The sequence below is a fragment of the Anser cygnoides genome, chromosome 5, assembly GCF_040182565.1.
Source record: "Anser cygnoides isolate HZ-2024a breed goose chromosome 5, Taihu_goose_T2T_genome, whole genome shotgun sequence".
In the NCBI taxonomy this organism is placed as follows: Eukaryota; Metazoa; Chordata; class Aves; order Anseriformes; family Anatidae; genus Anser; species Anser cygnoides.
In genome coordinates, this window is record NC_089877.1 from 40,008,565 (window position 1) to 40,031,340 (window position 22,776).

The following is a 22,776-nucleotide window of genomic DNA, read 5'->3' on the forward strand; positions in this document are numbered from 1 at the left end:
TGCAACAGAGCTTTGCCTGTCCTGGCTCTGCTTAGCCCACTCCTTCCTCAGGGGAACTTTGGGCTTAACCTCTGCCTGCAGTTCCAGCTTCTTTGGGGTCACTGGAAGGGATTTCAGTGGCTCTTGCTGTGTCCTCCCTAAAGAACTGGAGGCAGCTCACACGAAGGCCAGTTGCCCTTTGTGCAGAATTTCTAACCCCGGTGCAGAAGAAGAGGATGTCACTCGGAAGAGGAGGGCTTTCGGTAGAGCTCTCTCCTCATGCCCCAGCTAAAACAATAGCTTTCCTTGGCTTGACCTTCACCTCCCTCTAATACAGATCCGAAGAATGTATGCTGATCTCTGCCCTTTTGCTTGATGTAGCCATATTTTCCGTGTGCTTTATGGCTTCATGTTGCAACTACTTACTTTTACAAGTGTTTACTTGGCTCTTTTTTCCTCTTCAGATTTAATTACCTTGTGATAGCCCTTCTCATATCTGATCCTTTAGCTTTGGAAAAGCACTAAATTAAAAAAAAAAAGGTCCTTTGGGGGGCAAAGAGACGTACTATGGATGTGCCTTGCTGCCACCCACTTAGATTGAAAAAGGTAAAATGGTAAAAACAGAGTGCTTAGATTGTCGTTATATGTGTTCATGTGAAGCAAAAGTGGCTGTGGGCTCGTGCCATATGGGTTTGGGTTTGGACACGGCTCACGGCTGCTGGTTTAGTGGTTTATTACGGCAGGGTTGCCATGAAGACAGCAGGCGCTGACTAGTTACTGGGCTGCCGTTCTGCCCTGCCTCGGATTTCCAGCAGAAAGCTATCTGAATTCTGCATTAAGATGCAGGCAAAGGACGGCATGAGCTCTGCAAACAGAGGGGAGAAAGCAGAGCGCTTTGCTTTGCTTTTCTTCGGTGCCAGATTTCCTCGCCTGCTGCTGGAGACCCTGGGAACTCCATGTCTGTGTGATCTGGGCCCTGCCCGTCCTTTGGAGCAACTTGGTTTCAGCTTCAGTACTTGGAAGCAAATGCTGTGCGTGCAGTGAGAGTGAGCGGCTGCAGGGCAGGCTGGTTGTGGGGCAGCTGATAAAGATGCTGGGCTGACCACAGGAGAGGATCTGCCCCCAGGTCGGTGCCCTTGCAAGGAAAACCAACAGCATGACCTCTGTTTGCAGCCCTCACTGGCTCCTTTGTCCTCAGCCTTCAGAAAACCAAACAAAGCCCTGCCTTCCAGGGCCGCAGGAGAGTTTTGGGTCCCTTTGTTTAACAAAAAGTATCCAGTCTGTACTTGCAGGAGGCCATCTGAACATGTGAATATACAGAAAAAGAAACAAACTAGCTTGAGGACATCTTGATTAACACCTTTGTGGGTACCAGTTACTCGTTTTAAATGATTCATTTTGTGATACCTTTCGCTGACTTGAACCCTTCCTCCTGTGTGTAAAACCTTCACATAGTGAGCACAGGCAGATCTGAAGGCCTCCCTGAACTGGAGACCTGCTCAGCAATGTCTGGATGCTTTTGGTTAAAACATTTGGGCTAGTAAGAGGCGTTTGTGTGAGAAACCTTTATTTTTTTCAGGTAGTAGAGACCAAAACAAGTCCATAGGGGATGTGTACAGTCAGAGTCCTGTCCTGGACTCATTGCAGACACAACCACGGGATGGCTGAGGTGGGAAGGGAGCTCTGGGCCCACCTGGTCCCGGCCCCGCTCCAGCAGGGCCACCCAGAGCAGGGTGCCCAGGCCCACGTCCAGGTGGCTTTTGGAGCTCCCCAAGGAGGAGCCCCCACAGCCTCTGGGCAGCCTGTGCCAGGGCTCCAGCACCCGCACAGCACAGCCGTGCTGCCTGGGGTTTCGAGGGAACCTCTCGTGTCCCACTTCAGGCCCAAATCCAGGCCCTCTGCAACCTCTCCCCGCTCCTCGAGCGCTACTGGGCCTGTGTGCCTGTCCTGGTGGCTTTTGCTGTTATCTCGATCTCAAGCTGTGCTTTCTAAATTGCAGGGAAATAACGTATTTTGTGGTTAATGATTAAGACGTTCTTCTGGGAACCGTGACTTTGCTTGGAGGCATGGGGTTGCTTGCTAACATATGTTTAAAACCAGATGTCAAGGGCACTCTCTGGAAGGCGCCTGCGGGCACGCGTTTAATGTGGGTTTTGACCCAAATCTACAACTCTTTCTCTCTCTCACTTAGGGAAGGGATCAGTTCTCTTCCCATGGGTGAGAACAAGGTGTCTGCAGACTGCTTGCTGAGGGTGTTTTCTCAAAATCCCACCATCTTTTGTATATCTTGGGGAAGCGGCTGCGTTAAGAACAGGTTTGTGCCATGCAGGTCTCTGGAGGGAACCAGACTGGCCAGAGGGACTAGAGCTGTCTCCAAAACATCAGCACCTGTGCAGGAAGCCTTAAAAAAAAAAAAAAAAAAAAAAAAAAGAAATAAAAGGGAAAGAAAGAAAGAAAAAGAAAAGAAAGAAGAAAAGAAAAAAGAGAAAAGAAAAGAAAAGAAAAGAAAAGAAAAGAAAAGAAAAGAAAAGAAAAGAAAAGAAAAGAAAAGAAAAGAAAAGAAAAGAAAAGAAAAGAAAAGAAAAGAAAAGAAAAGAAAAGAAAAGAAAAGAAAAGAAAAGAAAAGAGAAGAGAAGAGAAGAGAAGAGAAGAGAAGAGAAAAAGAAAAGAAAAGAAAAGAAAAGAAAAGAAAAGAAAAGAAAAGAAAAGAAAAGAAAAGAAAAGAAAAGAAAAGAAAAGAAAAGAAAAGAAAAGAAAAGAAAAGAAAAGAAAAGAAAAGAAAAGAAAAGAGAAAAAGTTAACCTTTCCCCATCTGGATACCCAGATGAAAGAGCCTAATCTTAAGTAAACAAAGTGCAACAATTACCTGACCTGGGCAACAAGCAGTCTGGGGCAGCAGAGGCGTATATAGATTTCTAAAAACGTTACTGCAAGCAAAGGTCTTTACACAGCTGGCAGCGAGACGTGGGCGCCGCTGGGGCTTGCATTTTCTCTGGAAACAAGTTTAAGCAGAATCCCCATCACCAGTCCCCGGAGCAGCGGGGGGAAACGTGTTGCAGACAGGGCTGAGCTGAGCCTCAGAGAGGGGTCTTGGGCAGATGTAGCACGCTCAGCCCCCGAGCAGCGACTTCCAGCTGGGCCATGGCAAGCACCGGGTGTTTCTGAAGAGCAGAACCTATTTTACAAAAGGGGGTTTCACAATCCATGAGGACATGTGCAGGCTACTGGATAGTCTGAATCTGGCATCTGGTCAGCCGGGTTTTATTTCAATTTGCGTTTTAGAAACTCCTTAGGCATGGGAGGGCCCGTGAAACATTTCTCCATTATCCAAGTGCTTCAGGAAAACGATATCCAGAGCTCTGTTTCCATGATGTCACCTGGGGAGCATGTTGTCCCATTTCGTGCCTGCTAGGGGGGGATGGATAAGCCTTTGTCCTTGTTTTAAAAATGGAGCTGTGGTGGTAGGAGAAAGGACCTGATTTTTAGGAAATATTGCAAAGGGAGGTGGGTTCCACTGGCAGGCTTTGTGACATTAGGGGGTGACATTAGGGCTGATCTTGAAGCACCGTTCTCAAACCAGGGATGGAAAGAAGCCTCCTTTTCCTGGAGGGGGTTTCCAGGGGAGGGTTTTTCAGAAGGGGAAATCCAGAAGCAATGACATTGCTCTGTCTCCTTGTCAACTTTCAGCTGCCCAGGCTCCGGGTGGCTGCTGTACTGCAGTAAGGCAGTGCAAACACAGAATCGCTGCACCCCACACAAGTATTAGGGCAGGCAGCAAACTTCCATGGGCTCTCTTTGGCTGGTTCATAATCCCAACTTTCCCTAAGCCATCAACATCTTGCTTCAGCAGCTCCCCCACCCATGTGGCCACCTATCTCTGCTTTACGTCCCCGTCCTGGCCACCATCCTGCAGCTGCTGGTGTAGCAGGAACCTTGTGTACACACAGGGCATGCTGCAGCCCACACCAGCTGGATCCTTTCCAGGACTCTCCTTATCGATACCTGTTAATGCTCACTTAAATGTATTTTTCCAGCTGTCAGTCTTGCTGAGCTAAAAAAAAAAAAAAAAAATCAGATTGCTGCCCTTGGAGATAAGGCTTGTGGATGGATTTGCAGACTTCTTTGGGGCTGGAATAAGAGAAATTCAAAATGCATTTGGTTTGCTGAGCTGCTGGGGGAAGAAATGAATCCAGCGGGGTCCCTGTGTCCAGCAGTGTGTGCAGAAAAAGTGCAAGGTACCCCAGGGAGACCTGTCCCATGAGTGAGAAACTTGGTTGTCATTCCATTCACAAAATCTGCTGAATTCAGTGTCCGCAGGGTTGCCATGGCGAGGACGGAGCTGCTATTTTTGACTCATAGTGCTGCGATTGTCCGGGGACCACGGCAATCCTCCGCGAGAGGCTGTCCCCAGCCGGTGCTCTGCTCTGAAGCTGGGGTTATCGTCCCCTGGAGATAAGATAAGAGCCCCCCCCCCCTTTATGTACTAGGAATTACCTCGAGTGTTAAAAAGACATCACTAAGCCTTCAGACATCTTTTGTCTCTGTGCTGGGTGCTTAAAATTGAATTACGAGGTTTGGCAGCCCAAATTTTATTCATTGCTCTGAAAAGAGTTAAAGCAAATTGTGTTCGGTTGCCAGACCATCCCTGTAGGAGCAGAACTGGCTGCAGGAGAGGGCAACAGGAGGGTTCATTTCCAAGGCTCAGAGTTTCTCCTAGGGCTACAGGCTGAGTGAAGCAACGTCTTTGCCTCTCATCAAAGAACAAATTTAAGGCTGCACTTGGCTGAATCACTTGTACCTGAAGGAGCCTCTCCCTAGAGTCTCATTTGGCCCCATGTAACATTTCCTCCTTTTGCTTGCACCTCTTCCTCCCCCTGCCTCAGCCCCCACACATGCACCTTGTTTGCAGCGTTCTTTTTCCTGCCGCATCCGCGTCGTGACAGCAGCCAGACACGGATCGCGTTTGCTGAATTCAGGAATTCCGCTCCGGTTCCGCTGCTCCCCGGCCAGAGGATGCTCTGTGTTTGTTGCTTGAACTCTCTGTGCTCCATGCAGGGAGCCCAGAGCCAGAAAGCCTGGCACAGTCCCGGCTGGAGGGGTGCCAGAGGCACGGGGGAAGGCTTTCCCCTGCGTCAGTGGGGAAGGGAAGAGCCCGAAACGAGCCTGAGAGCCAAGCAAGCACCCCAAGCAAAAGCCAGATCCCAGAGGGGCTCGGCAGCTGGGCACCCAGTGCCACACAGAAACAAAGGGCTCGTGGAGGTGCCCAGTTTAATGCTGGTGGGTGCTCAGACCCCTGAGTGAAGGCTTGTGCTTGTCCTGTACGCGGTGCCGGAGCAAGGTGGACCAAATGCATTGCCGTTAGCCCCTGCACCAAAGTGCAAGGCTTCCAACCCCCAAAATGACTTTGCCTGGCTGGCGGCTGTTCTCCATGGGCAAATCCATGAGCAGCTGATATTATTTTTAGTTCCCAGCAGCCCCACCTCGGGCGCAGGGTCACGGCACTCTCTCAAGGAGAAAGATGCTCCCTCCCCAGCCGCCGCGTCCCAAACACGTGCCAGGGAGAGCTCGCGGGGCTGTGCATGGTGCCCGTGGGGACAAACCCCAAAGGTGCTGGGGGCTGCTGTCCCCGAGGACCATGAGACCAAGGGGACAGGACAGGCAGCGGCCAGCACAGGCACTTCCGACTGCTTTGGCAACGGGAGCGCTTAATTCTTCGTCACCCTGGTAACGATGCCCTGAGAGCAGCGGAGAGGAAACAGCAGATGTTGTGCTCTCAATTATTTTCCCTCAAACTCCGACAAGCAGGTGCAGGTGTCCTTGGCCTTCCCTCCCGAGGTATTTATTGTGCCTGGCCGCCTCCGCAGATCTGTGTCAGCTCCCTGCACGATGCTCTGCCAGGCAGGACATGCCCTGCCAGCGTTCCCAGCCTTGCAGCGTGTGAGCATCCTGCCCACACGGGAGGCACTGCTCATTTCTGCGAGGTGTCCTGCCCAATAACTCATTTTTTAAATACAGCTAAGGTCCCCGGGAGCTTGTACAGGCTGGTGGGGCACTGTTCCCCACAGGCACAGGGGTTGTGAGGACACTGCGTGTCCCACTGGCTGCCCTGTGCTTGGTGGGACTTTGGGAAGCATCAGCGTGATGTTGTCTGAAGCCCTGCTCAGGCACATTAACCACTTGGGGTGCAGGGCCATAAAAGGGCTGTGGTGGTTTAACCCGGCTGGCAGCTGAACACCACACAGCCGTCCGCTTACCCTCCCCCCTCCCTCTCTGGGATGGGGGAGAGAAACGGGAAAGTGAAGCCGGTGAGCTGAGATAAAGACAGTTTATTAAGACAGGAATATAATAATAACAATAATAATAATAGTGATAATGATAATAGTATTAATAATAATAATGTGTAAGAAAACAAGTGATGCACAATGCAATTGCTCACCACCCGCTGACCGATGCCCAGCCTATCCCCGAGCAGCCGGCCCCCCCACCCCGGCCAGCCACCCCTATATATTGTTTAGCATGACGTCAGATGGTATGGAATACCCCTTTGGCCAGTTTGGGTCAGCTGTCCTGGGTCTGTCCCCTCCCAGCTCCTGCTGCACCCCTAGCCTGCTCGCTGGCAGGACAGAGCGAGAAGCTGAAAAGTCCTTGGCCTGGTGTAAGCACTGCTCTGCAGCAATTAAAACATCAGCATGTTATCAGCGCTCTTCTCATCCTAATCCAAAACATAGCACCCTACCAGCTACTATGAGGGAAAATTAACTCTGTCCTAACTGGAACCAGGACAGATATCCACCCCTTATTCCATACCATTTATGTCATGCTCAGGTTACACTCTTTCCAACACACAGCTACTTGCACATATTGTAGTATTTACTCTGTCAGAGGGAAATTTCTTACCAAGGAAGCAAAAAGACTGGAAAAAAAAAAAAAGAAAAGAAAAAAAAAGGAGTATTTCCAAGTAATTAAGATCTCTCTTCGAATTCAGAAGAAATGCAAGTAAGTGAAATCCCTGGCGCTTTGTGCTGCTATTGTCTGTATCAGTGCTGCTTTTGGGATGTTCGCCGTCACTTCGTGTTTTGTGGGACTGTCCCTCCTCAGGAACTTGTGCGTCATGAACACTTCTCCTTTCAGTTCAGCAGGGAATTCTGCTCCGATCCCAAGAACGCTGTGATGTCTGTAATTTCCATGGGTAGGCTGGAGAAGCTGTGCAAGGACCCAAGCCTGTGGTTAACGCTCAGAGTCCTGCTAACACAGGCACACCCAAACCAGTCAAATTGCCAACAGCCAGGATGAGCAATTGCACAGAAATAAATCTCCAATTCATTTTAATAGCTCCAAATCTGAAGTTGCTGGAGGCTAATTATAGAAGCTTTGACAGTTCAAGGATTAAAATTATCTTAATAGTTTAACAGTATAAACACACTGACTCATTGCACTGACAGTCTCCTAAGCGGTGTGTTCACCTGTGAGCTAGAGGCTGATTTATTTGTTGCAGGTTGGCCTTGAGATGGGGAAAGTAAGTGAACGATATGGCTCTGCTGTTTGACAGTGCTTTGCTCTGGTGATGTTTTTCTGGCAGGATTTGCAGAGCTATTTGCTCACCTGTATCCACGCCTGTACGTCTGTATTTGTATAATGTATATATTCATATGGAAGTAGTATCTCTTTATTTATAAGCCACCTTTTTCTTCCTCAATTTGTAGCCGCTTGGGCCGGTCAGACCTGCTGGCCACGTGCGCTCAGTAATTGCTTGCAAGGGCAGCACAACTAAAGGTCTGTGCTGCAACCTTTCAGGGCAAACAAACACGAGAGGAGCTGTGCAAGGGTTGGTGGCTGCAGGACATCAGCACCAGCACATCCTCCTCTCCTTTTCTGCTGGCCTCATTTCACTTGCTTCCCACACCACGTAAGCCGTTGTGACCTAAATTACCATTATTTTTTTTGGTCACACTGTGTGCAAAAACACATTTAACAGCTTTCTCATAAGGTGACATCTTACGTGTCTTGTGACTGGAGCAGAGGTAGGATTTTTGAGGACTGTTGCTAAGAAAAAAACGTAAGAAAGGGAAAGCTGGAGCTCCAGCCCACACCTGCCTGCAGGCAGGCAGGGAGGATGGCTGCTGCCATCCATGTGAGGGAATGTGCCACCTTGAAAGCCTGGGAGATCAGTCAGAAGGACATGCTAGGAGTGTAGGAAATGACAAATGGGTCTCTTCTTATCAGACCAGGACAGGGAGACAGGTGGAATGTTAAGCTGTGACTCTTCCTCCCCATCCCCTTTTTCCTCTTGTCTACCCAAAGCAGTGAGCACCTCAGGGCAGGCATTATTTCCTTCCATAGGCGCAAACCTTCTCCAGCCCAAGGTGCTGCTAAAACCCTGCTGCTATATTAAATATGATACGGGACCAGCAGAGATGAAGAACCTTCTCCCTGCCAGGAGCAGCAGCACGGAGTGGGAGGGAGCCAAACAAGGAAGAGATCATTACTTCTGTCTTATCAACAGTTCCAGGCTCTGACCCATCTTTTAGCTATGCCTGCCGTGAGCATTGCTTGTTTGTCTTCGTGAAAGACAACTTGGCCAGCTTCAGCATGAGGAACCGGTGCTCCTCTAAACGAGGAGAGGGTGCCACTTAGCTACGGGCTGCTGGATGGACTTTTTCACGAGGTCCCAGTGGTCGGACGCTTCCCTCGCTCTGCTCTTCCCCACTGCGGCCTGTCCGATGAGGTGCCTGGGGTCAGAGCCCACTTGGTAAATGGAGACAAGCACGGTGCAGTCCCACGCTGGAGGCTCAGGCATGTGGAACAGAAAAGTCTCGTTGAAAATGATGAGCGGTGTGTGGGCCCGCGGCCTGGATTTCTGGTGCTTCTGTCTGTGGCGCCTGCAGGAAACATCGATCCTCGCATATACATCTGAGAGGGAAAGAGAAAGGGAAAGAGAGGTGCCTGGGAGCACTGCAGCATCTGTCTCTGTCTCGGTTGGCTTCAGCAATGCTGGAAATCAGACCACTTGGCCAAGGCAATCGCATCTTAATAGGTAGGTAGCTAGTAGGACCTATGTGATCCTCCCCATCCTGCGAAGGCAGAGCACGATTGACAAGGACCACCTCTGAGTAGTTCTGCAGTTGTGTAACAAGCTCTGAAGTCAGTAGGAACAGGACGATGGAGGAAAGCTTACTTTTATTAGTCCTACAAATGCTTATGCTAAACCCAACACCTGCAGCAAAGCTCGGAATGAAACAACAGATAGGAGCCTTTGCAATTGCTTTAACTGCATTTAATTAGTGAAATGGAAAAGTGTGGCTTTAGAGGTTCAGAAAAGAGATCTTCTGAGCATGTAAGGCCGTGGGAAGAGTTCAGCCCAGGCTGTGGGAACAGTTCAGCCCAGGAGACAGCAGCCCGGGGATATCAAAGTCTCCTGTGCATCTCTCAGTCCCAAGGGGTTACCTTGGGAATACAGCGAAGAGGGAGAGCAGGACACAAAGTGAGGCAAAGCAAAGAGCTACTTGCCTTCATGCTGTTCATGTGCTGAGAGCTACAGAGGGAAAACGGCTTCCTGGTCTTCCTCCAACTCACTGCTTGGTGCAGGAGAGAAATCCACATAAGACAAGGGGCCAAAATCTGAAGTGTGGCTGAGTCGGGCTGGTTGCCTGAATCAAATGTTGGGTTATAGGAAAAAAAGGTGGCTCTACCTCAGCCTTTTCGGGGCAAGGAGCTGTTTACAGCTTATCTACAATGCAGAGCATCTCTAAGGCTGCTCTCAGGTGTCATCTCATTGTGGAGATGGAAGGATGATAGCAGTGCTCTGGTTACAGCCCCGAGGAGCAACGTAGTACCTCTGCACTTCCTTCACCCCAGGGCATCCTCAAGAGGAAAAGCAAATTGGCTCCATACTGAGGGCAACAGCACTGTAATGAAATCCGGTTTTTGGGTTTCTGCAGAGCAGAGAAAGGGAATTCAAGTCTTGTGATGGAGGGAAGAGGATGAAAGGCGCTGCCCGAAAGAAGTAGCTGGGTGTTTCATTAGTGTGATGGGCCTTGGGGGCTGATTCAGCAGCACTTTTCTGCCAAGGCTTGGGTGTGATGGGCATGAAAGGGACCTGCTTCTCCAACACCCCCACGCTCCTCTGTGTGGGTGAGATAAAGGTAGCGGGCAGCAGAACAGAGAGGAGCAACAAGCCCAGCCAACAGCGGATATAAAACCCTTACTCTTACCTGCAGTGCTGCGAGGGGGGGTCGTCTTCGCCTTGAGCAGCCCGACCTCTATCCTCTGAGAGATGGGAAGGCACTTCAGGGACACGAGCACTTCTCCCACGATGTCCTGTGGAGGGCAGAAGGGCATGCAGTGAGCAGCCAGTGCAACAATCTGCTGCCACCGGGACCACACACCAAACTTTCTGCAGCTCACCAGGGTGCTCTTAGTGGCCCATCAACCGAGGCTGCAGGACCACCGCAGCATTCTGGCCATACCCTGATTTTCAGCATTTTATTGAGACTGACTTTTAGTTTGTTAACTTTCAGCAATTGCCAGCATCGGTTCTTTATTTGTTCGGTGTAGCAGTTTCTCTTTCTCCTGGTGAGGAACAAGAGAGCTCCTGCTCTCCTTCAGCTGGATTACCTAGGTGCAATTCTGAGTCTTCAGGCTCACCAAACCCAGACTGGTTTGTTAGCGAGCATCACGGAGCATCAGTACCCTAACCATCACTTAGCAGAGTTAAACAAGCTGCTCTGGGCTATAGGAAAGAGGCTTTCAGCTCTCTCTTGTTCCTAGGGGCAGTGAGAGATGAGGTACTACTGTATGGACCACATCTGTGCTGATTTTATGATGCTAAAGTACTAATTCTTATGGTACCACAGTGTTTTTTTTCCAGAGGGCCACGGGAAACGCTAGAGGCTGCAGACTGTGACATTTTGGGGTGCTGTGAGAAGCAGGACTGCAACTAAATTCATGTTGCTCACATTTTGCACCAAGTTCCCGTGTATAAGCAATAAATCAATGTTTCTTACACAGTTAATTGTTCCAGTTGCTGGACTTGGGATGCCACTTTTTCTCTGTTACATTATGCACTGCTGTTGTTAGCAACCATTTAAAATACACAGCTATCATTTAAAAACCATTATTAATTCTTTATTGGAACACATCACGTGTTTTCCTTTTGGACCATCAGTCTCTAAACAAACCAAATGGCCGCCAGCGTAATGCAGAGCCTCTTGTCTCTGTGGGTGGAGAAGGGAAAAGGTGCTGCAACATAAGCCTGGTCATCAATACGGCTCAATCCTTCCCTGGAGATCTCACCTTTAAGAGGCAATTTGAAACTCCACGCCCCCAGCCTTCCTGCAGAGCCTACCTGAGCAGAGTGCTGGGAGCAGAAGGGGTCTGTTACCACCTGCATCCCACAGATGGATCCCAGGGATGCAGGGATGGGATTTTCCATTAATAAAACTAACGGGTGGCTGTACTGACGTGCAGCTCCCTGGCACTGTGTGGGCACACTGGGTAAGGCCATGTGTTAGTCATTAATTACCTTTGTGGTCTTCTGCAGCTCTGCACACACAGCCAGGCTTCGGGAAGCCTTCAGCTCCCTCAGGGCAACCCTGACTTCCCCCAGCGCAGCGTTTCTGGAGTATTTGTCAAACCGTTGAACCTGTGGGAGAGAGGAAAAAGGCATGTCCAACGGGTGAGGTGTGGGACGGAGCTGTGCCACAACATCCACGTGGCCCACACCTCCTTCAAGGGATCTGCCCATTTCCACGTCTCCATTCTCACTGGTGGGCACCAGGTTTTGGGAGCCAGGCTGTCCTGATAGCAAAAGATGCCCATGGCAAGAAGATGCAGAAGATGCATCCATTCAGATGCAGTAGTACCATGCGAAGCAATGTTTCCACCTCTGCTAATGGCCTGGCTCCTCTGGCCTTGCTGAATCCTGCCCTCGCTCTGTGCAAGATTTGCTCCCTCCCAGCTGGCCGGGTGGTTGCTGGAATCCCCTTGCACAAGAGCGTGTCTTCTGACAGCTGCCCACACTTGCTCCGGGCCAGCTCGGGACCTTTTCTGCATGTGCTCACATGTGGCTTCAGTACTGATTTGTGCCTGCCCTCCGCAGCTGTTCCCCAGCAGTTTGCTCTCCGGCATGCAGCCGTTTCCCAGCTCTGCTCTGAGCTCCCAGGCTTCACTGCTTGCTTCCCTCTTGGGAGCACGGTCACAGTGTGTGGCCATGGCTTTGCGCACACATTTTATGCAGGTGTGTTTTAGTTTTCAAATGAAATCAGTTAAAACTGCTGCCTGATGGGGAACAGATTTACTGCTGTCGCTTTGTCACACTCGGAGCCTATAGCTCAATGTCAGTGCATGAATCTGCCAGGGTCTGGAAGGGAGCAGCGTGAAACCACTTCAGCAGCTAGCAGTCTTGCTCCCCTGAGGTCTCTTGCAGCTCCACCTCCGTCTCTCCTTCCACCTCTTGCTCTGCCTGCACAGCCCAGCTCTCCTCTTTGTGCTGTGCTCCTGCCCTTCCGCTGCAGCCAAGTCAAGCTGTTGCTTTGCTGCGGTGGTTTCCTTTGATAAACCCGCCAAGTGCTTTTGCTTGTGAAAGTGGCACTCAAAAACTGAATGAGGAGTAAACAAAACTGAGACAGGAAAATGTAATGGCCAAATCAGAGGGGCTTTGAAGTAATGTGAGTCTGGACATTAGTCAGGGAACATGAGATCTGCAGCAACACGTGGGGATCACCGTTCACATTCAGACCTACAGTCTGTCTAGCCCACTGATGTCTTTTGAAACGGAAATTGCTGGCTGGTTGCACCTCAAGCCAACACCTCCAGACCTGTGAGCTTGTCCCAGCTCTGGTTTGTCTTTTCTCTGCTGCTTGTGAGACTCCAGATTTTGGGGTGATCCACTTCCCTCTGCCTCCAGCTGAACTCCTGGGCTCCATGGAATAAAGTGGAAAAAGGAAGAAAGCACAAAGACTTCATCTTCCTGCCCCAGCTCACTGCTGGCTCGTGTCTGACTGCTGGCTTGTGGAGAGAACAGTGGGACTGGCTGGGAGATGTCCTGTCTGCTGTGGATTTCACTGGCGATGGCTTTGCTGCTGTCCCCTCAGCATGCATTTCAGGTACACCCCAGTGTATAGGGTGTCTCACAGCTATCTGTTGCCAAGGCACATTTAAAATCCCTGGGCATTCATGGCTACACTGCAGCGTTATCGAGGCAGACCTGAACTGGCTCTAAGTGAGGCAAGTCCGAAGCTGTCAAACCACAGTAAGAAAGAGTTAGGTAGAAGAGGTTTCAGGCTGCATCTGCTCACCATGTTATCCCCACCAGCTACCTCTGCCCTGCCAGCACTGGGGGATATCCCTCAGCTCAGGGGGCAGCCACGCGTTTACCCCAGGCCCCAGCCTCTATGCCATACCCTACTGCAGGACCATGCATCCCAGGGGATTTCTACAGGGAATGGCTGTGACAAAGGACAAGAGAATACAAGCAAATACAGATTTCAGGGAAATCAAACCATCCCTACAGCCTTAAAATGTCCAAGAAACCAGTCAGGCACCCCTTTGAAAGCCAAAGTGTTTAGGGTCTCCAGGCTTTCTGACCCTTCTGTCTGTCAGTGCCACATGACATTGGTGACCTTGGTCCTATTTCCGTCGCCAAAGAGCCAACATCTCAGCTGGCTGTAGTCCAAGAGGACCTGGTGAATGAGTCTGGAGAGTTACCAACCCCTTTTTTTGTTCCTCTGAGGGATAAGAGATGGAGACACCTCAAGAGGCCAGCGGTCAAGGCAATGCTCTATGCCTGCTACCAGAGCTAGCGCCCCAGCCCACCTCCAGCTTCAGAGTGCTCTTCTCCACCTCGGCGTCCCGCAGGGAGCAGACAAAATGGTCCCCGAAGGCCGGCCTGCTGCAGCTCTTCACCACCCGGCTTCTCCACTCCTGGACCACGCACTGGAGCCCGGGGATGCGGGACGGGACCTCCTGCAGCAGTCGGGCCCGGACAGCAGACCCGGTATGCCCACGGCCTGGCAGCCCCCATGCCTCCAGGCCGCTCACGAGCAGCTCACATCGCTCTCTGCGGTAGAGGAGAGAGAACTTCAGTTTGCCCCGGGAGCTGGGCAGGGGTCCCCCATCATTGCTCGGGTCTTCGGAGGTGCTGCAGGAGGGGCAGAAATGTGGCTCGTCCGGCCCTGCTTGTAACTCCGTCATCTAAGGAAAACGAGGACAAGAGGAAGAGAGAGAGATGGGTCTTTTAAAGTGTGTTGGTGTTGAATTTTCTTCTTTTTCCTACAACAGTAGGCACAGAAGGTGTGCTGATACCTAGTGCTTTTGCTCGTGCAGTCATGCCAGCGCCTGACAGGCCAGCTCCCTGGCATAGCACAGCCTCATGGGCTGGTTCAGACCACGGGAAGAAAGAGGTTGAAGAAGCTTTGCTGCTCTCGGGACCTGCATTCGAGCTCCCGCTCCCCCCAGGTACTGCTCTGCAAACATCCTCTGCTGGGCTCTGTGCCACGGGGGCCTCTCTGGGGCATCCCCGGCAGCTTCAAAGTGTTCTTTGCTTTCATTTTCTCTGCAAATGAGCGCCTTTGATGTGACGCTGAGCACCCTGCATGGTGGAGCCCAACAGCCACGCTGCACCAGCGAGAGCACGGGCATCAGTGCAGCCGCCTGGCTGTGCAGGATGGCCACTCTTTTAGCATTTTTCCCTTCTCGCCATGCTTTTTTCTCCAGTGAGAGACGAGCAGCTGCAGCCCTGCGATAGCCATTTTGTACTCAGCAGCTGCTGATGGTATTTTGGGGCTGTTGCTGAGCAGGCTCTCGGCTGGCTGCAGAGCCGTCTGCGCCCGCCTCACTTCTGCTCCGCTTCCTGCTCTGCAGCGAGGCCTGGCCAGCTGCGGGGAGGTCAGCAGGAACTTGAGGAATTCGTTTTATTGGAAACCACATCCCTCCCATAACAGAGGCACAGGCTGGAAGTGGGGAAGAAAGCGGGTTGTGGGGGAGGGAGAGGGGATGGGAAAGGCCCGCGATTGCTTCTTCAAGAAAACCGGATAAATTCTGGATGAAGGAGAAGCAAGGAGAAGTGAAACTTCTGATCGAGTGAGGTTTTTCACCAGTTTCCCCAGAAATGGCACTTGCGGGTTTCTTCACTTCCCTCAGTGACAGACTCCATGAGCTCTGCGACTGCCCCAAAAACACCTGAAGTAGCTGCAAAGGTCCCTGCTGCACACTGCGACACCTACCTCCTACGTCTTGCTTGCAGCCTGCAGAGCTGGAGCATCTCCTAGCAGCCCTACTTAGGAGATGTCTAAATCTGAATTTGTCACCCAAAACTCACCCAGGGCACTCCCAGTACCCGCTGGGAGGCTGAGGGACGATGACACACATGGCCTGAGTGCACGGGGGCTGTGGGCAGACTGCAGTACCCATAAAACAACCTCACTGGGGTCCTCGTGTGTCAGTGCTTTGCTTCTTTTGCTCCCCCCCTTTCCTCCTGTGTATCTCCGGGACTGTCTGGTCCTGCCTGGGAAACAGGGGTAAGTGGGCTAATGGCCCTGACACAGGTCTGGCCCTGGCACCCCACATGAAGAGTTGTTATTTAAGTGAAAGAGCAGTATTTTTCTTCCTCCGTTCCTTTCAGCTGGAGACATTCTCTCTTTATACGTTTTCTTGCCACAGGGTTTTGCATCTTGTTTTCTAGCAGAGTTGAGAGGCTGTCAGTCAGCCCACCTCTCGACTCTGTGGGGTTTCTGCCAACAATGATGGCTCTTGACCTTGCCCTAGCATCAACGTACTTGCCTTGAAATCTGCATTGCTCGCCTTAGAGGTGTCAAGCAGGAGAGGTGGCATCTTCTTCCCCCAAAAGCCATTCTCTGTCTTTATCCTCACCCTGTCTTCACTGTGGTATTTCTTCTCTGTGGGAATAAAGAAAAGCCAAGTAAGTGATGTCCAGCTTGGAGATGGTGATGTTTGGAGGCTGAAAGTCTGAGGATGGGATTTTTATTTGGGAGTTTCTGAAAGTCTTTAGGGAGACCAGAGTTTAAAAAATCCCATCTCTGGAAATCAGGGCCTTTAGATGGGGTACCCCAAAAGCTGGGTACAGGTAGAAGGACAACGGATCCTACAGCCTGTCTTGACCTCTCCTCCCTCAGGGACCACGTTGTCACCAGCAAGGCCTTGTTAGTGGGACCTGCTGAAGAGTACCATGCTAATGCTATCATCGCGTGAGTGCTGGCACCGACCTCCTGGTGTGAACGACCTGTATTTTAGACTTTTGGGGACAGCCTTGCAACATGCTTACAATAAAAATGCAGCTTGGAGACGTCGAGCAAGCTGTGCTCAGATGGCACTTGGCCTGATGCTCCCAGACAAGAGAAGGGGGGTGGGCCACACTCAGTAACATGGCTTGTGACACCGTGCAGCTGGGAAAGGAAGGGGAGGATTGGATTTTTTATAATTTTTCTTTTGTAAAAGCCATCCAAGCAGAGAGGGATTGCTGAGGCTGGGAGACAGGAGGCCGAGGAGAGCTGGAATGAGAGCGAGGAAGAGCTGGTGAACCTGGCATCACCTGGGGCCTGCGATAACAGATGGGCTTGGAGGGACAGGAGAAGCCGTGCATACATTTCTGGCCTGGTGAAGAAGCAGCTGGTTTCCTGGCAGAGCAAGGCTACAACAACTGTATTTGCAGGGTATGCTTGTGGGGTCCTGAAACGTGTGCCCCATTTGTCTCCTTACAGGCAACAGCCAGGAGAGGTGGCCTGCCCCAGCTCCACGTCATGTCGGCAAGAGGGACCTGGTCCCTTGCCTGCCTCGGGTCAGGGCACCTTGGGCATGGTGCGTGGCACAGTGACTGTGACAGAAATGCTTGCAGTTGGAAGCATAAAAACTGAGGACATAGCTGTTAGCGAAGCCATGCTCAGCTCCTGCATCTGGTCCAGGATGGAAGTTGCTTTTTGAGAGGAAAAGGTAGCAGAAACAGGCCCATGGTGGCTGCTGAGCACTGTTGCCCAATACTTACTTTTTCTAGCCCTGTGGCGTTTCTGGAGTTGACACACCTGGCAAACTAAGATGGTCAGGGCCACCAGGAGCAAGAGGATGGCTATTGCCAAGATCCCGTACTTCCAGGTGTTGGAAAAGGGCAGCTGTAAGCTGTGCAAGGTGAGCGTGATGGAGCTGTCCTCTGTCATGCCTTGTTCCTCTGAGAGAGAGAGAAAGAAGAAAGGGGTCAGCATTGCTAGCACTGCCTCGCCGTGTTGTACGACCCAAGCAGGATGCAGGCTGGGAAGGAAAAGGTCTGTATTCAAGCCATATATAAACTGCAGCTTAGGCCCATACACACAGAATTAATCAGTCATGTTGCCGGCCATGCAATATTATTTACGTGTGTTTGTGCTCGCTGGATCACTGCTGCATCATCACGGATCTGTACTCATCATTGCCACACAGGCAGGCTTCTGCTGGATTTCACTGCTTTTGGCCAGAGCAATTGACAAAGCAGCTCACAGTCTTCCAAGATGAAAGACTGCTGGAAATGTGCCACACCTGCGATTTCCCTGCAGGCTTCTTTTCAGCCTGCTTCCTTGCCCTCCATATACCACTGCTGCCTCCTACCGTTGGAGAGAGACACTTATCAGGGAGTGGAGTGATAGGACAAGGGGAAACGGCTTTAGACTGAAAGAAGGTAGTTTTAGATTAGCTATAAGGAAGACATTCTTACTCAGAGGGTGGTGAGGGACTGACACAGGTTGCCCAGAGAAGCTGTGGCTGCCCCATCCTTGGAGGTGCTCAAGGCCAGGTTGGATGGGCTTTGGGCAGCCTGGTGTGGGGGGGTCGGAATTAGATGACCTTTAAGGTCCCTTCCAACCCAAAACACTCTGTGACCCTAGGATTCAGTTACTGTCCCTTCTGCTTATTGCCTTCTGACAGTGCCTGGCAAGAAGATGCTTGGGGAGAGCGCATGAGAACATGCTAAGTCCCTGTAATGGGAGCCGAGGGAAGGTCTCTGTTTGGAAATTTGAAGAAAGGGATCTGGAGAGTTTGTCATCTGTCCCTAGAAGTAACCTGACAGTCCTAGGAAGAAGAAGAAGCTTAGTTTGGACTTCCATCTCTGTCCCTTTGCTCCAAGAGAAAAGATGGCAGTGGTCCATTAGGCTATGGCTCGCCATAGCCTTTCATCCTGCTTAGCCTAAGTAACCAGTCCTCTTAGGGTAAATATCCTTTAAGAGCATTATCATCCTTCTCAGGAGAAGGTTGAATCCATCTGGAGAGGAGCAGGCATGAGTGCTCCCTCCCCCTAGGCCTTTACACCCATTCACAATAGAGCTCTGGTTAGGAACAGCACGTGGTGGTGGTGGTTTTTTCTTTTTTTCTTTCTTTTTTTTTCATGATTACTTAAGATGAGATTAGGACACTAATCTTTGCAGGGAGCAAACATTTCACCCAACTCTAGCAAACAAGAGCAGCCAAGAAACAGAGCCCAGCTTCAGACGAGGTCTGTTCCAAGAAATTACTGCTGGTTTACGCAGCCCAAAGCAAGCTTGAAAGCAGGAATCAGTTTAGTGAAACTTCCTGCACAGAATCCCTAAATGTGCGTGATTTCTTCACCTCAGAAGATGTTGCTGTTCATACCAGCTATTTTCTTCTATGATTTCTCATCACTGACTGTGTTATCTGTACCTTTGTTGCAGGACCATGTGCAGCTGCTGGGGTATATGCTCTGTATAACGTACCCCATCCACCTCCACTGGAGATGAAGCAGTAGAAATGAACGGGAAGTGACTGGCAGAGACATCCTTGTGTGGGTGAGAGCTAAATCTCAGTCTAAATAAACACTTCCCTGAAAAAAAAAAATGGACTAAGGGGAGCCTTTAAAACTGGCTGAGAAATTTAACTCACTGCTAATCTGCAACAAGTTGTTGTGCCATAAAAATGCTCAAAGAATCACAGGCAGGCTGAAGAGCAGTTCTACGGCATCCAGAGGAATTCACCTATAGTATAACCTTCAGGAAGAGCATAGCATGAAGGTAAAAGAACCTGTAGTTTAACAGGCAAACAATTGCATATATCCATTAGTCCTGATTCTGCACTGCAGACCCAGAGACCTTAAAGCTTGTGGCTGGCTGTCATTCACCTGAGAGGTTTCTTATTTTTAAGAACCTGCATCTGAATTACGTGGCAGGAAAGCAGCTATTTAAGTAAAAGCAGCGAGGCTGAATGTCTCCTGAACCATCACACTCAGCCTAGGACTCCTGGAACTTGCTCCAAATCAGCTTCACCTTTCTAGGTCTGCTGCGAGCTGCCCCAGCACTGCTGGGTGAGTTAGGCCAACCCCAAAAATGTGCACGGCCGCTCTGCCATCACACAGATGGGGCAGGACAGGCCCGGCGTGGCACGTCCATCGCCCTGTCCCATGTCCCCCTCATGTAAATCTGGCTGTCACTCGTTCCTTGTCATGTGGATGGCAGCCTCCAGCAGGCCAGGTTCTCCCCACACAAAGAAGAGGATCCCATCCCCAGCTCCTCCCAGGTGTCTAACTCAACACTGGGTGACTTAAACAAAACTCATACCTTCAGAAACGGCTTAAAAGCGGGTCTCTGGGAGCCCTCTGAGAGCCTGCACGCCACCAGCACACAGCAAGATCGGTTTGTTATTCTAGAAAAACAAGGTCCCACCCTGCTCAGCAAGACGGGAGCCAATATTGACGAAGCCGGTTCGGAACAGGGCGTACGTGTGGAACAATGCGATGGCAAGGCCGCCGCTCGGTTAACTCCACAAGAGCTGCAGAGGGATGGGGTTTTGGGTGCCCGCTTGGCAAATCTGGCTGTGAGGGTCACTGCAGGAGGTGCTCCGTGCTGAGAAACCCTGCAGCTCCCTGGCAGGTCCTAAGCAGGGCGTGAAGGGGAAAGGCTGAGCTTCTGGGCTCTGGGAGGGGAGCTTTTGTAACCCTCTGCTGCTCTTGGCGAAATCATAAAACCATGGCAAATGCTGGCCAGTAATCCCGAGTCACATGTGAATGCAAGCTCCCAGAAAACATGGAATAGGTGAGTGGAATAAGAATACATGCTCTTCATCTGCTTTTGCTGTGCAGTTGTTTTTTAACTCTTCTTCCTTTACCCAAAGCAATAGGATTTTTTTTTTAATTTTTTTTTTTGGCCCAAGTCTGTCCTGTGGATGTCGGGGCTGTTGCAGCTGGATACCAGGATGCAGCTGGATGGGAAGTCTTTGCACACACTACTGGAGCTAGATCCATAGACACCTGAAAGGTAGGAAGGGTTTTCTCCTTCAGGATTAAGAGGGAGGTGCCAAGTTACGTGGCAATTAGAGGGCCAAGAATTGAGGAGGAAGACGAGGAAGGAGGTAGAACAGCATCCTCCAGGGCTTTCCTTCCTCCCTCACCTGGTTCTCATTCCTTGTCCCATCTGGACTTGAGGGCTTGGATCAGTCTTTTTCGGTCTTTCCAGTCAGGAACTCTGCTCTCTCTCCATCAAGTCACCCAAACCCAGCCAGATTTCGTCCCCCAAAGCATTTGTTAGCAGCCACTAGCCCACCCCGTTGGGATTACAGCTGTAAACCCCGCTGGGATTACAGCTATCTTTGATCCCTGCAGTTAGGAGATGTGGCTGCATCCTTGCTTGCAGCATGTCTACTTTAGATTTGCTTTGCAAGCTGTGGCAGGGAAGGGGGGAATGGATCCCCTGGGAGTCTGCTGTGAAGACAGCAGCATCTCCCCCCTGCTGCAAGGGCTGAACAAGGTAGCCCTTTCTCCTTGTTGTGGGAGGAGCTGAGGAGTAAACTCTTTGGTGCTTTCTATTCTAGTGATCCCCGAGCGCAGCCTCGCTCCTTGAGTTGTGGTTGCTGCACATTAGAGATGAGCTGAGGCATCAACCCCAGCTACGAGGAGCTCAGTTAGCCACGGCACACCTCGAAGTGACGGCAGGCAGGCAATTCTTCCTAGCCAATTACAGCGTGGCCTGGGGAGTGCTTCTGCACCCTTTGCATCATCTGCAAAGCGTAATTAGGGTCTCAGCTAAGCGTCTAAATGAAGTGTGAAACAAGGCAAAAACAATGCATATCATGTAAAGAAGTTAGGGTGGGGAAAGCTGGCTTCGCAGAAGGTCTGTCCCAACACCTTTTGGTTCTTGGGGTGTGATGGCCCCCGGCGAGGCAGGAGAAAGCCAGCAGCACCAGAGGGTTTGCACAAGTGGCTTGTGGGGTGCAAAGAGGGGCTGTTCTGGTTCTGTATTGCCCCCTGTGGGAAAAGATAACAGAAATATATATATATTTTTTTTTTCTGTGCAAAAAGAGGATTCGGGCAAGACATAAAACTCCCTTTCAAATTATTTTAGTAGAGGAGAAGCTCTGGAGAGTTGAAATTGCTGTTAGCATCCGTGTTGTTCAGAGGGAGTACCTGGGGCCCTGTTGTGCTCCATCCCCTTCCCCAAAAGCTCCCGCAGCCTGGGTTGCCAGGACAGCAGTAAAACGACACTCTTCCAAAGCAAGCAGCAGGTTTAGCTGGGGTATAACCTGCCTGTGAGGCCAATAATGTTCGCTTAACTGCTTCTGGCAACGTAGCTGGAACACCGTGACCTCCCCGCTTTAGATCATATGATGCAATGAGCGAAAAAATAAGGTTGTTGCAGTGTCCTAAACTACTAGCAGAAACCCAACATTTTAACACAAACTAAACAGCTGTTGCCACTACTGAGATCTAAAATACAAACCTGTGAAAGAATATAAGAGCTCTAGACTCGAGTTCTCTGCTCCCGAATCTATTTGATCTCAGGAGCCATGGTTCTTTAAAAGGGTTTGCTTAAGGTGTCAAGATGTCAGTGTTTGGAAACGTGCTTTGGGGTTACATGCAGTGCAAAGAGATGGTGCACGGCAGCTTATGTGTAAATTAGCCCGCTGTTTGTGTTATAACCCTGGGCTGCACAAAATTTGCAATGGCATTGAGCTGTCTGCCATGATCTGAAAGTTATACCTGGATTTCTCAATCTTCTATTTTGGCTGTGTAATTTTATTATTAAGCTTTATAATGTAATAAAAGAGAAAGCCAGTATTTGCAAGCTGCTGGTAAAAGGGTACCCAAGGTCCAACGGTTCACCCTGACAAAGAACCCTGGCATCCCAGGACCAGCAGGCACCCTTTAGGCCACAACATCATGTGCTCTCAAAAACCCACTTCTATTTATTTTTTTTATTTTCTTTTTGGAGCAATGTCTCAGCCCAGCCTTGTGCCTAATTTTTGTTGCTTCCCTCATGCGTGCACTGTCTCTTGCAGCCCCTCTTTGGGTCTACCCTCTCTGCTTCTTCCCACATTTGAAACGAGCCCACATGTGCCAAATATGCAAGGGACCACGGATGCAAAAAACCCGTCTAAGAGTTCCTCAGAATGGGTAGGCTTCTAAACACAAGAACTGCTTCTGCCCTTGATGGAAACCAATTAATTCTAGAAAAAGGGAAGTTTTTAGCATTTTGGGCAGCATCAAGGGAAGCGTGGAGGAACTCTGCTCAGGCAAATGCTCTCCTTTGTTGGAACCATGCTCAGATCAATGATTTAGCTCAGCCCAAGAAAAGCCAGTTACAGCCTCTACAAGATAAATACGTGAGCATCACAAGGCATCTTCAAATTGCTCGCCACACTAAGCAATTGCTGCATGGAGAGAGATGTGAGCAAACAGGATTATTTTTTTTTTTGCATGCTTTCTGCAGGGTTAGCCCCAGGCAACACCAGGCTTCTCACCTGCATTTTTTAAGCTACATTCTTTCTTCCGTTGCATTGTAGCATTTTAAGTGCGCATCAGATTTGTTTTCCCTTGCA

The 22,776-nt window shown here is 50.3% G+C and overlaps 1 protein-coding gene and 1 long non-coding RNA gene across 2 annotated transcripts; one reads left to right on the plus strand and one right to left on the minus strand.

The window, feature by feature from the left end:
- The first annotated feature begins 2,471 nt into the window (after positions 1-2,471).
- LOC136790933 (uncharacterized) lies at positions 2,472-20,273 on the plus strand. The gene is made up of 3 exons (XR_010831839.1): positions 2,472-5,814; positions 18,645-18,758; positions 20,146-20,273. It is a non-coding gene; the product is annotated as an uncharacterized lncRNA (long non-coding RNA).
- Positions 6,518-17,194, minus strand: LOC106038813 (synaptotagmin-6-like). The gene is made up of 5 exons (XM_066998006.1): positions 16,976-17,194; positions 13,792-15,872; positions 11,501-11,620; positions 10,191-10,296; positions 6,518-8,889 (listed from the first exon to the last, which is right to left on the minus strand). The coding sequence occupies exons 2-5, from the start codon at positions 14,167-14,169 to the stop codon at positions 8,588-8,590; spliced, it is 906 nt and encodes a 301-aa protein (XP_066854107.1). The 5' UTR covers positions 14,170-15,872; positions 16,976-17,194; the 3' UTR covers positions 6,518-8,587.
- Positions 20,274-22,776: the final 2,503 nt, after the last annotated feature.